At 40.2% G+C, this 13,594-nt stretch overlaps 1 protein-coding gene across 1 annotated transcript in view; it reads left to right on the forward strand.

Annotated features, from left to right (window-relative positions):
* Nucleotides 1–285: 285 nt before the first annotated feature.
* Nucleotides 286–13,594, forward strand: part of LOC126457007 (uncharacterized) — a 35,116-nt gene continuing 21,807 nt past the window's right edge. Inside the window, exons 1-4 of the mRNA XM_050092974.1 lie at nt 286–403; nt 1,149–2,274; nt 3,657–4,308; nt 8,373–8,773. Coding sequence (XP_049948931.1) covers nt 1,544–2,274; nt 3,657–4,308; nt 8,373–8,773 — 1,784 coding nt within the window. The 5' untranslated portion in view covers nt 286–403; nt 1,149–1,543. The remainder of the gene's footprint in view (nt 404–1,148; nt 2,275–3,656; nt 4,309–8,372; nt 8,774–13,594) is intronic.

Consider the following 13,594-nt stretch of genomic DNA (forward strand, 5'->3'; position numbering starts at 1 on the left):
TCATAGCCTTTCGCGTTGGTTAATGTCAGAGGAAAAAATTCATTCGAACTGACCGGCACTTCCTCCTCACTTTACGCACTACCAATAACAAAATTTCTCAATATTTCTCAATGTGTACAGAGTCCGTGAAACATACACAGTACGTCAAATTTTATTTTTGATAAGTAACACAACAACAAAGCCAGGAGACATGTCGATACATCTCATGCTGCAGTACTTGGATCCTTAACCGGTTTGAGTCGGTTTTGTCCGGCATGAACTTCACTAGGAAGTGGTGGCAGCACAGTCGACGTGAGTAGCGAACCCCTTTCCATTTAGTCGTCTGCCTGCTTTCGCAGAGCAAGAAGAACTTTGGTGGTGATAACATTTGTGTGTGGAACTTCCTCAGTCGTCGGCCTCTACTGTGAGTTTTAATTATAGTGTTTATAAACACATTTTCCTTAGATAATAAATCGTATATTGCGATAAATTATACCGTAATTTATAATTGATTGCGGAAAGAAATATGTGAGTCTCTGGATGCGCCTTACGCGTACGCTGCCAGCAGCGCCGTGTAATGTTCATTCTATGGCGGGGATCTTTGCAGTTCGCTTTCGTGCTTGTTTGAAAACAAAGCGCTGTGATGCGTGCTGGTAGCTGTATGTTTGTAAACATTATGTCGACATTCTGTGGAAGGTACAATATCACCATTTACAGTAGTTTTTGATTAATATTTTTGAACATATTTCTTTAGGAAAAATATGCTTTACCATAGGAGCTACAGTGCTGTGTAGACCGGCCTTCTTCGACATAAATTGCCAATTCTGTCAGGTTATGAAATTTTTTGTATTGATCGTAGTTTTAAAACATTAAGAACTGTTTTCGTGTGTTGTAATAGCTGTTTCAGTAATAGATGTTTATGTGCATTTTTCCGCATGTGAGAGCCAAGAAATGTTCTGTTGGTGCGTACCGGTAACTTAGCTGAATTATAAACTCCAAATGATAATTACTGTGAGGATGGGAGGCATAGAATACCCGGATAGATATTTGTATTATTTATGTACAGAAACGAAAATGTCCCTTTAGCGAATAGAGATTTGTTGATGAATTTGCTCCACGTAGTTTTTATTAATTTGTTAGTGATTGATGTTTTTGCTTTTTTGTGTCAGGTTCATCTATACGCACAAACACCGTATGGTGGCGTCTGCTGCCTTTGGTTACTGTAACCCAAGGAGACAACTTCTCTCCTTGATGAGTGCCCTGCCACACACAACTCGTGAGAGCAACAGTGTGACAAGCTTGCTACAGGGTTGGCCTAGACGTTGGACAAAGACTGTTCGTGAGATTCCTTTAGATTGAGCAGTGTGCCTTCTCAGTCAACTAAGTAATTCATTGGAAGGAAATTGTTGCATGGAGCCTATTGCAGGCAGTAGAGGTTTTTAGTAAATAGTATCTACATAGCAGTTTTTGCTTTGTTGTACCTGAATATTTTGTGCCTGTAGTTACCGCGCCCTTGTGACTTTGAAGGTTCTTTTTTAAATTTGTGCCATTTGACTTTTCAATCATGGTACCACCTCCTGTGTTTGATGGCACCTCAGAGTTGCTATCGACTGATGTACCACAGGCAGCTGAATCGGATAACCAAACAGCAAGTTCCTCCCCACTTTCGAAGTATGCTACCCCAAGATCATGCATAAGCCAGTCTGAATCTGACGAGACACCAACCCCATCAACTGCTCTCCAGACACCAGAAGAGACATCTCCAGAAGATGAGAAAAATGTAGTAATAAATTCACGGTCTCCAAAGAAGTCACAGGAGAGAGATTGTCCTGAGTCGTCACCTCTTTTGGCCCATGATACAAAGTCACACACTCCACCTCCTGCTTGGTCACCTCTACAAACACCACCACTAACATCCTCGGAAGAGAAGAATGGCTCAGTGGTGGTCACGGAAAACCCAGCATATGGCTTGGGAAATGGTGGTGTGAAATTTGAGGAAGGTACGAAGGAACCAGATAGTGATGATGACCGTGACAGCATATGTAGCAGCAGCCACTCAAGCAAAGAAGAACCAGCTAAACCAAAAATTCCAGATGGTGGTTGGGGCTGGGTGGTGGTGGCCTCATCTCTTGTCATCAGTATGATAGCTGATGGCATCAGCTTCTCTTTTGGTCTGCTATATATAGAATTTCTCAAGCACTTTGGTGAAAGTAAGAGCAAGACAGCATGGATTGGAAGTCTTTTCATGGCAGTACCTTTGTTGTCAGGGCCTATTGGAAGCGCACTTGTTGACAGGTGAGTCCCACAGTGAAATTTGCATTGTTTTAAATCCATAGATCTTATATTTGTGTTTTGTCTGTTGATTTCAATTTCATGCCTTAATGAATTGTGTCTGTTATAAACTGTGCACTAATGGGCTTATGGCTAAGTTTTAAAAATGACTAGAACTAGGTGAAAACATGAATCATATTGTGCTGAGAAAACTTAAGATATCCTACTACATCAGTCATAACAAAGTATATGAGTTCTTAAATGTTTCATAAAAATTGCTCAAAAAATTGTGCGGCTGGTGATTTGTTGATGTTGTCAGATAGCTGGGCTTTATTGCCTTTGGATCGAACAATGCTGTGGTTGAGACACTAGTCGCATATTCAGAATTTGTGCGTGTGACCAGCCAGCATTAGATTTGCTGTTGTTCGTCTAAATCATTACAGGAAAATTCTGGGTGAGAGTTCTTTTAATAAGACCGTAGCCCACCTCCCGCATCTTTTGGTAATTGAAACTCCACTCGAACAATATCACCATCAGACACAATGTTAAGATATTATTTTATTACCTGTTTTCTAACATTGGAAACTATAACAACATTTTTGTGATGAACATGATGTTCATCGTAGTTTCATGCAATCAATTTGGAAGGAAATTGAAGCTGTTAATCACTGAATGTATGAAACAAATTTTACCTTTAGTTTTGAGCTGTGTGTTGTTTGATAAAGTAACTCAGCATTTGGCATTCTTGATGATTGGGAATTTCAATTCTTACATAGGCGATGTTGGCAGTCCTTAGTCCATCAGAATTAACTTAAATGCTCCATATGTTTTTGTTCTCACCTGTTCTTCTATTCTTATGAAAACTTAATAGCATAATCATTAGAGACGTAGCACCAGCTCCATTTTGAGAAGAACTGTGAACACCGACAGTTGGGGTTCTCTTGAACTATTTTGGCATCCACTGAAATGAAAATTGAGAAACGTAAATTTATATATTGAACACATGTTCCGCTCTATGGCGTTTAATACTGCAAAACACAATACACGCAATATCTAGGTTGAAATCACTCTAATGTAAATCAGGTACTAAGTTTATGATGTATCTGTCTCCTATTGTGACTGATATTATAATGGTTCGATAGTTGTAACAGACAAGCACATAGGAAAGGGTGGCAGTCTCCTAAGTTTTTAAATAAAAGACCATGATTAGAGTTAAGAACTACAAAGCTCCACATAATATTATCACCTGTAAATTTAGCAGTCTTATGATCCTGGTGTTTGTGCCTGTCTTCTTCTCAATGCTTCTGCTATCTTCATATCCTATCCTGGGTTTTCTGTTGATTAATAATATCTACTGTAATGTTTGTGGTTATGTAACCAAAGTTTCACTGTAATTATTATCACAGGTATGGCTGTCGCTGGATGACAATAACTGGTGGCCTCGTTTCAGGCCTTGGATTTACTCTGAGTGCTTTTTGCAACACCATTGAGATGATGTACTTGACGTTTGGTGTGATAGCAGGCCTAGGTCTGGGACTGTGCTATGTGACTGCAGTTGTAAGTATTGCATACTGGTTTGACAAGAAGCGGACTTTGGCAACTGGTCTGGGTGCCTGTGGGACTGGTGCTGGAACATTCGTTTATGCTCCAATGACAACTTACTTCATTGAGACATATGGTTGGAGGGGAACGACTCTGCTTCTGGCAGGAACTTTCTTCAACATGTGTGTCTGTGGTGCAGTGATGCGTGACCCAGAGTGGTGGACACTGGAACAGCAGAAACAGTCTGCACTGTCCAAGTCAGCGCGCACCTCATCCAGTTGTGGGTCAATTTCAGCCAGGTCAGAAGCCAATGACTTTCCTGGTGTTGAGGAAATTCGTAAACTGTTAAAAAGTGGCCAAACACCAGAATACATACTAACAACACTAGCCACTTATATAACATCAGATGGTCCAGAGTTGGAAACTGGCACCAAAGATAAATCTGAAGATGGCTTGAAGACTCCAGTATACAGCTCTGTTGTCAACTTGCCAACATTTGTCCGACAGAGCGAAACGGTTAGTTTTCAGTGTCCTTACTGTTTTGCTTCCAGTCTGTGATGCATGTTATTTAGTATCTATTGTACTATGATGTGACCACTTTAATTTCTGCATTGTTTGCCTCATGGTTGGGCATTCAATTATTTATATATATTCCTGGTATAATTTTCTTGAAAGAATTGTTGTCTTTTAATAACCATCTCTGCGTTATGTGAATTGTGCCCTGTGTCTCTTTCTGCTTCTGTCAATTTTCATGAAACATGTTCTGAAATGGAGTTGAACTGTCAGTAAGCTTTTTGTTATTATGTACAGTTAATCTTCGACTTTGCTATAATAATAATTTCATCTGTCACAAAATTTGATGTACTCTCTCTCTCTCTCTCTCTCTCTCTCTCTCTCTCTCTCTCTCTGTGTGTGTGTGTGTGTGTGTGTGTGTGTGTGTGTGTGTGTGTGTGTGTGTGTTTTAAGCACTTTAAATTTGATTTATTTCACGTTCAGTACATATGATCTCAACATTTATTACTGCAATCATATACAACTGGCATGGTGATTGTTTTTAGATTGTAAATTTTGTCATATTGTGTGCAAATATTGAAGCAATAAAGGGAGGGGGGGGGGGGGGTGGTATCTCAGCCATAGACATGTTTCTCTCTTTAAGCTGTCATTTAGATGGATTATGAACCCTGTAATTCCACTATGTCAACTTAAAATTCAGATTACTTGATCCAACAGCTTCAACCATGTATTAAGTGTATAAAAATTGTTTGGTTGGGATCTGCCCTGTATCAGGTCTGCACTATTGGCATGAACTTACTTGTTACCCAGTATTCTTTCCTGTTGTCAGTTAGTTTTTTACTCACTGCCAGTTATTCTGTTTTACAGATTATTTGGTGGCAGGGAGGGGGGGGGGGGTGAGGGGGGTGTAGAGATCACCACTTTTATTGTTGGATAAATAATGGGCAACCGACTTAGGAGAGTGTGTAAGGATAGGAACATTAACCCAGAATAACCCTGTTGATTATATAAACTTGTTACATCATTTTATATCCCTTTCAAATTTTATGAGCTTTTTTCATACAATATTGCCAAATCAGTGACTGGAATTATTTTGACTGCAAAATTGTTGCATAACCATTGGGTAGACACTCTACTTACTGGATGCATGTGCAAGTAACTTAATACACTCCTGGAAATTGAAATAAGAACACCGTGAATTCATTGTCCCAGGAAGGGGAAACTTTATTGACACATTCCTGGGGTCAGATACATCACATGATCACACTGACAGAACCACAGGCACATAGACACAGGCAACATAGCATGCACAATGTCGGCACTAGTACAGTGTATATCCACCTTTCGCAGCAATGCAGGCTGCTATTCTCCCATGGAGACGATCGTAGAGATGCTGGATGTAGTCCTGTAGAACGGCTTGCCATGCCATTTCCACCTGGCGCCTCAGTTGGACCAGCGTTCGTGCTGGACGTGCAGACCGCGTGAGACGACGCTTCATCCAGTCCCAAACATGCTCAATGGGGGACAGATCCGGAGATCTTGCTGGCCAGGGTAGTTGACTTACACCTTCTAGAGCACGTTGGGTGGCACGGGATACATGTGGACGTGCATTGTCCTGTTGGAACAGCAAGTTCCCTTGCCGGTCTAGGAACGGTAGAACGATGGGTTCGATGACGGTTTGGATGTACCGTGCACTATTCAGTGTCCCCTCGACGATCACCAGTGGTGTACGGCCAGTGTAGGAGATCGCTCCCCACACCATGATGCCGGGTGTTGGCCCTGTGTGCCTCGGTCGTATGCAGTCCTGATTGTGGCGCTCACCTGCACGGTGCCAAACACGGATACGACCATCATTGGCACCAAGGCAGAAGCGACTCTCATCGCTGAAGACGACACGTCTCCATTCGTCCCTCCATTCACGCCTGTCGCGACACCACTGGAGGCGGGCTGCACGATGTTGGGGCGTGAGCGGAAGACGGCCTAACGGTGTGCGGGACCGTAGCCCAGCTTCATGGAGACGGTTGCGAATGGTCCTCGCCGATACCCCAGGAGCAACAGTGTCCCTAATTTGCTGGGAAGTGGCGGTGCGGTCCCCTACGGCACTGCGTAGGATCCTACGGTCTTGGCGTGCATCCGTGCGTCGCTGCGGTCGGGTCCCAGGTCGACGGGCACGTGCACCTTCCGCCGACCACTGGCGACAACATCGATGTACTGTGGAGACCTCACGCCCCACGTGTTCAGCAATTCGGCGGTACGTCCACCCGGCCTCCCGCATGCCCACTATACGCCCTCGCTCAAAGTCCGTCAACTGCACATACGGTTCACGTCCACGCTGTCGCGGCATGCTACCAGTGTTAAAGACTGCGATGGAGCTCCGTATGCCACGGCAAACTGGCTGACACTGACGGCGGCGGTGCACAAATGCTGCGCAGCTAGCGCCATTCGACGGCCAACACCGCGGTTCCTGGTGTGTCCGCTGTGCCGTGCGTGTGATCATTGCTTGTACAGCCCTCTCGGAGTGTCCGGAGCAAGTATGGTGGGTCTGACACACCGGTGTCAATGTGTTCTTTTTTCCATTTCCAGGAGTGTACATGCCACAGAGTATCTAAGAATCCAGTTGAAGAACTTTAATAAATTCCACACTGTCTGCAGTGTTTATAGGCATATAACTCTAAAATGAAATAGGACTTAAATTGGTAATAATTGATGCATTTGATGGTGCTTCACCAATTCACAACTAATCCATCACCTTTCAACGTAACCTAGACCTTGGGCTGTGCTACAGGTTAATATGTCACTATATCTAAGATTTCATATGCACATCCATTGCCCTCGGCAACTAACAACAAATCACCTCCCAATCTAACCTAGACCGATGGCTGTGCTACAGATCAATCTTTCACCATGACCTTAATTCCCAAAACTAATACTTACACAAAGGAACATTGTTGATGAGGTTCTGTTTTCTTTCAGTTTGTGCATTATCATTAGGTTACAGGCCGAAGTCAGTATTCACTATCAGTATGTTCAGGGAACTCATTGTTTCTTTGCTGATATTTGGTGGTGATATTGCGTTATTGCTTTATTTTGGGAAATATAAGTGTGCACTCACTCTATGTTACTGTATTGAAACTTTTATATATGGAAACTTACAGGGTAGCAGCAAGCAGATAAGAATACTTTCATTGGTAGCAGGATCTATGATAATCTGCCCATAAAGAAAAAGGTGACAGAGGGCAAAAGTGTTTTTAAATGTTGGTTACATGTGTTCCTTCCCAACAACTCCTTCTGTGTCATACAGAAATTCTAGAAGTTAGAAAGATATAGTCAATTACAAATGCTCTCTCCTCTCTCTCATCCTCCCCCCCTCCCTCCTCCCTAAAACACACACGCTTAAACAATTTAGTGCCGCTGACCATTCCAAGTCATATAGGTCTTTAGTGTGTCGTCATTTGAGGTTGCATCCTTTGCGAGCTGTAATATTTAGTTAAGTAATACTGTATCTGGGTAGACTTTGTATCACTGCCATATATACTGTGATTAATAATTACTGGCAGGAACTGAATTAATGTTCTGTTTCCACTACTGTGCAAAATATAATCATCACTTATATGTCAAGGTGATTTGCATACAGAAATGTCTCAGATTACATTTTCGTTATTTCATAAGGCTAATGGGACACACTAGAATCGATCCCAACGCTCTCCACTTTGCATACCTCCATCATCTTGTGGATTTATTTAACTGTACTTAGTGTTAATGGTTTCTACGTAAGATTTTCTGGGCAGTTTGTCATGTTGTCTCACAACAGAAGATGAAAGGCTGATTTAATGCAAGGCTTTGAAACTTTGTAGATGTATGACTCATAAGTACACTTTGTGCATGATCGGAAACTGAACATGTGTTCAGTACTTTACCATAATTTTTAACCTCCATATATCTGCATTGTTTTCAGATAATTTGAATCGCGTGTTGCTAATTATTTCATTGAAAGTATTGAGGGTCTGTTCATAACTTCATTGTTACTCTGATTCTGTGTTTGTATAGTGTGCATCTTTCTTTATTAGGTGCCATTGGAAGTTCTGGAATCATTAAGTGCCAACAAACGCATTTTTAATGTGATACTGGAAAACTATCCAAGCCTGCTCACATGCCGAAGCATTTCAGACAAAGGTTTAAACCTCTTACCAGCACAAGATATGGTGGCACCTGATGCCCGTGTTCCTGTCACAATGTCCATGCGTATTAAGAGGCAGAAAAAGGAGAAAGAAGCACCTCGTGTGGAAAGTCAAGACCCGTCTGCTGCACCATTACTAAATTCAGCTGCAGCTTCTCATGCTGTTGTTGTTAAAACACAAAGTAATCCAGTTCCAGCTATCCGTGATACCCAGCAAAACTTCAAGAAGCAGATTTGTACTGCACCTACAGCCCCACATACCAACTATCTGAGAGGGATTCGTGTCCACAGGTTAGAATTATTATTACATTTTGTCTCTTTATGTTAATGGTTATTTATTTTCCATTGTTACTCAACATTCAGTCATGCAGATTACGTCAGGAACCAAATGCATTTGTATTTTAAGACATAGAACAAAATGTATCAGTTTTATGAAATAACCATGTTTTAACCATGCATAGGTTTTGGAATGTGATGTGAAGGCGCTAGTATAGATTGTCTGTCTCACAGAAAGTGATTTTTTTTTTTTTTTTTTTTCCATCATTCGCATTTCTCCGTGGTGTTGAACAGCGACTGTTAACCATCCGTTACCGTGGGTAAACGAATCATTGATGTCAATGCTGAAGTTAATTCTGCAACCACTAAACACTGCAGGTCCGTCCAGTAGAGAGTGTGCAGCGACAGATTTGATGGTATTCTTTTTCTTATCGGCGACAGATGTGGTCATTTCGACGTCTTCAATAGTTTTATATATTGTCTGTCTTGCACGACGACGAGATCTTCTGTATGGCATGTTGGCAGCGTTCAATGCAGTTGCCTGTGCAGCAGCAGCAGCGCGAATGATCCGCTCCGCGGGCAGCGCTCGCTTTAATAGCCGCGCACTGGCGCGGCGACAGATAAGGGACTTAGAATATTTCACAGTGCCAGCGGAGAGTTATCCCGGACGCGGGCACTAGTCATACTAGGTGCCCGCGTCCGCTGTTTGTCAGTCTTCAGTAGCTGGCGCGCTGCCAAGATGGCCTTGAGCAAAGATAGGCTATGATGTCACGATCAACGAAGCTTTCCAGTCCAGATACATTGGGTACGCCTGTACCACCACGTACAACAGCGACTGTTAACCATCCGTTACCGTGGGTAAACGAATCATTGATGTCAATGCTGAAGTTAAGTCTGCAACCACAAAACACTGCAGGTCCGTCCAGTAGAGAGTGTGCAGCGACAGATTTGATGGTATTCTTTTTCTTATCGGCGACAGATGTGGTCATTTCGACGTCTTCAATAGTTTTATATATTGTCTGTCTTGCACGACGACGAGATCTTCTGTATGGCATGTTGGCAGCGTCGTGCAAGACAGACAATATATAAAACAATTGAAAATGTTGAAATGACCACATCTGCCGCCGACAAGAAAAAGAATATGATCAAATCTGTCGCTGCACATGCTCTACTGGACGGACCTGCAGTCTTTTGTGGATGCAGACTGAACTTCAGCATCGACATCAATGATTCGTTTACCCACGGAAATGGATGGCTAACAGTCGCTGTTGTACGTGGTGGAACAGGCGTACCCAATGTATCCGGACTGGAAACGTCAGTTCACCTGATGATGGCGACATGTTTGATCGCCGAAATATTGTGCCCGTTGGACACTATAGACCGGCAGCATACCCGTGGATATTTTGATTATCAAATACGCCGGGAGAAACTCAAGAATCACAATTTACTTCCAGTTTACCATGTTTTTATATACTAAGTACAAGCAGAGTCCAAATAATTTAGCAGTAAAGGAGACTACTCACTGAATAGCAGAAACACTGAGTCATTGACAGGCGCGCACAGAAGAGAATGAAAACTTTGCTAGCTTTAGTGAGTCATCAGCAGTCCATCAGGCTTTTTTTCTGGTTATATGCTCCATTCACACAGGATAATTCCACATGTCCCTAGATAAATATTTTTTATTGTACCAAAATTGTATGAATGGATACTACAACAACATAGAATATGAATCAAAAATTTTAAATTGTGGTCACTCGCTCTGAAGGTAAATGTGTATGAGGACAGCCTTGCAAGTTTTTACAAAAATAGTGAAAGAAAGACATTTTTTGATACAAGCAATTTTATTCTCTCTCAACATATTTGTCTGCAAAATTTATATACTTTTCCATGCATTAGAATCAGTTGTGGAAACATGTTGCTATCTCAAAAACTTGGTTTAGGAAGGATTGAATAGCTTTTTAAGCTGATTAAAATCTCTGTCCACACTTTTTCTGTAGTATTATGACAGCAAAATTAAATTGTTAAATGATATATCTGATGAAAATAGGCAATTAGACAATAATTTGATGATTTCCCAATCAGTTACTTGACGTGCTTTGTGACTGCTGGCATTGTGTTGATGAATAATGATGTGACATTTCTGGTTGTTTTTCATGACTTCATCAAAGGCTTGTGGCAAGCAAATGGTTATATAGCATTAAGCATTTACTGTTCTTTGATCTCCTAAAGCAGTGGTCTGACCTGTCCAGTGCAACCAAAGAAACAAGTGACTGTTTTCTTGGAAGTACCTCACGAGCAAACTGCTTTTGTTGGTTTTGGTTCCCCTTTGAACACCCAAACAGTTGAGTGCTACATTGGTTCCTGATCATATGAACATATCCAGTTTTCATCTCTTGATGGTCACATTTTTTAGGTATTTCCTAATGTAAGTTGACACTAGCTTGTTTTTGAGCTTTGGCCAATAGTTTGGAATCCATTGGGAGCAGATCTTTTTCACAGACAAAATCAAATGTACTGGAGGCTTTGAATGCCTAAGGAAAACTCTGTCTCACACTAAGTCACGTGCCTGATCCTTTTTGCTTGTGGTATGCACAGCATTGACTTGTTCTGGAACAGCTGATGCTTGGTTGACTTTCATGAAATTCTTTACTAGTGGAAGCATGGCCTTAGATATATTCTCCAAACTTATTGTAAACATCCCTGTAGACCAGAAGTCTTTTTTGGGCTCTGCGATTACATTTGGCACTAATCAATTGCACTTGCCTAGTTGCCAAAAATTTTCCTTCCTTTTCACTGCTCATGATGTGTTTTGGTACGGCCATCATCAGATATTACATTGATGCACAGTATCTTGTCATTTATAAACATTCCAATCATACCATCAGTGCCTAAACAATTGCAAATAGTCTTTTGTGAAAATAATTGATTATCAAAATTTGAACAAGGCGATAAGAAACATTTTTATTGAATTACCTGTTTGTGAAAATGTTAAAAAAATACCATCAGTGAAAACCTTAAAGTGGAATTTCCTTCTTTTCACAAGGCTGTTTCTTTAAATGTTCACTGTAAACACACAACTTGGCCAATTTCTAAACTGCTGAGATTTTAACAGTAACAAATGGAAAATTGTAAAACAAAAGTTCTGTCATATCACATTATCTGAAATATGTTAATGAAGTTTGTGGAACTGATTATTTCTTCCATACCAGTGATCATTTGGTAAAATCTTAAATGGTGACCCTCTAATACAGATTCATTTATCTTTCTTTTCACACTTTTATTAAAATATTTGAATGAAGATATCTTCTACATTAGGCTGTAGACACATTTATTTATGTTTGTGATTGGACAGTTTCCACCTTTAGGTCATTCTCGAGCAAAAATATATATGTAGTATAAATATATTATTTGAAACAATCCCATGCAGTCGCCATGCTTTCCCTTCTGTTGAGTGTCTATCAATTATGTATAGTGGCTTAATAGTATTTACAATGTTTTGCTTATGGATGACCTAACAATTGAAATTGCCAATCATATATGTAAAGGAATTTACAATACAGAGCAGAAAATGGGTTCATTCAAGTAAACATTTGTAATGGGTGAAAACTTTGTCAGACTGGGATTTGAATATGTTTCTCTTTACCTTTCTGTGTGTACTTTTGAAGTATACTTCACTCATGATTTTAAAACTTATCAAATGTTTATATTTGTGTGGGGACATAAATCAGTTGGTAGAGCAGCACTTTGAAGAGTTCAGAGCTGTAATTCCAGCTTGGCGCATATGGACCACATTCTACAAAAAAGAACAAACATTCCTTATGCTGAATCTGAGAAAAAATTAAAAGTTTGAAGAAAATATTATTTATGAATGTAGTGAAATATTAATAGCTCAAACGATGTGAATAGTAATATACATAAAGGGCAATGTCCCAACTGATTGACTCACTCACTGACTTCATCGCACGGCCGAAACCACTGAGGATAGAAACTTGAAGTTTGCAAAGGATGTGGATCTTACACTGTAAGCATTGTTTAAGAAGGGACTATATGAAAATTCCACTTCTAAGGAGGTGGAATAGGGGATAAAAGGCTTTTTGAAAATATGTCACTATTAAGGCAATTTTGAAGCTAGAAGTACGAAAATTGGAAATCATTATTAAAAAACTGCTAAAGTATTTTTAAAGCTACCTCAGTGAAAACTGGTATTTGATTCTCGCTTAGAAATTAAAAAAAAAAAAAAAAAAAAATGCGTGTTTCATTGTTTTTGGAAATTCAACACCCTAAGGGACTGAAACGGGGGATGAAAAGTTTTGTGAAATTATTTCATTATGAAACCATTTTCACAGGTAAATTGATGAAAATTTATACTTGCTTCTCAGTTAGAAATAAAAAAATACTTGTTTCACTGTTTTTAGAAATTGTATCCTTTAAGGTGTGACATGGAGGATGAAAATTCTTAAGAAAATATTTCATTATATTAAAAGACTCTAAAGCTAAATCTATTAAAAATGTGAATTCTTCTCTGTTACGAATGAAGAAATATATGTTAGGGGATGAAAGTTTTTATGGAAATATCCCCACAAGAACACAAGTGAAGGTATGATTTTAAAAAATCTTGGACTCCGGCTGCCAGAATTGCTTTTTGGTCAGATGTACGTTTGGAAAAGACAAGACCTCACTTCTCTGGCCACAATTGGCTTGAATAACATAAAAATTCAATTGAAGGAGGAAAAAAAAAAAAAAAAAAAAAAAAAGAATCTGTGCAGACCATACAGCGTATGCGAGTGAAGTCAAGGGTGCTAAGCTGGTTAATAATGCATCAGAAGAAAAAAAAAA

This window comes from Schistocerca serialis, chromosome 2 (assembly GCF_023864345.2).
Source record: "Schistocerca serialis cubense isolate TAMUIC-IGC-003099 chromosome 2, iqSchSeri2.2, whole genome shotgun sequence".
NCBI classification, from domain to species: Eukaryota; Metazoa; Arthropoda; class Insecta; order Orthoptera; family Acrididae; genus Schistocerca; species Schistocerca serialis.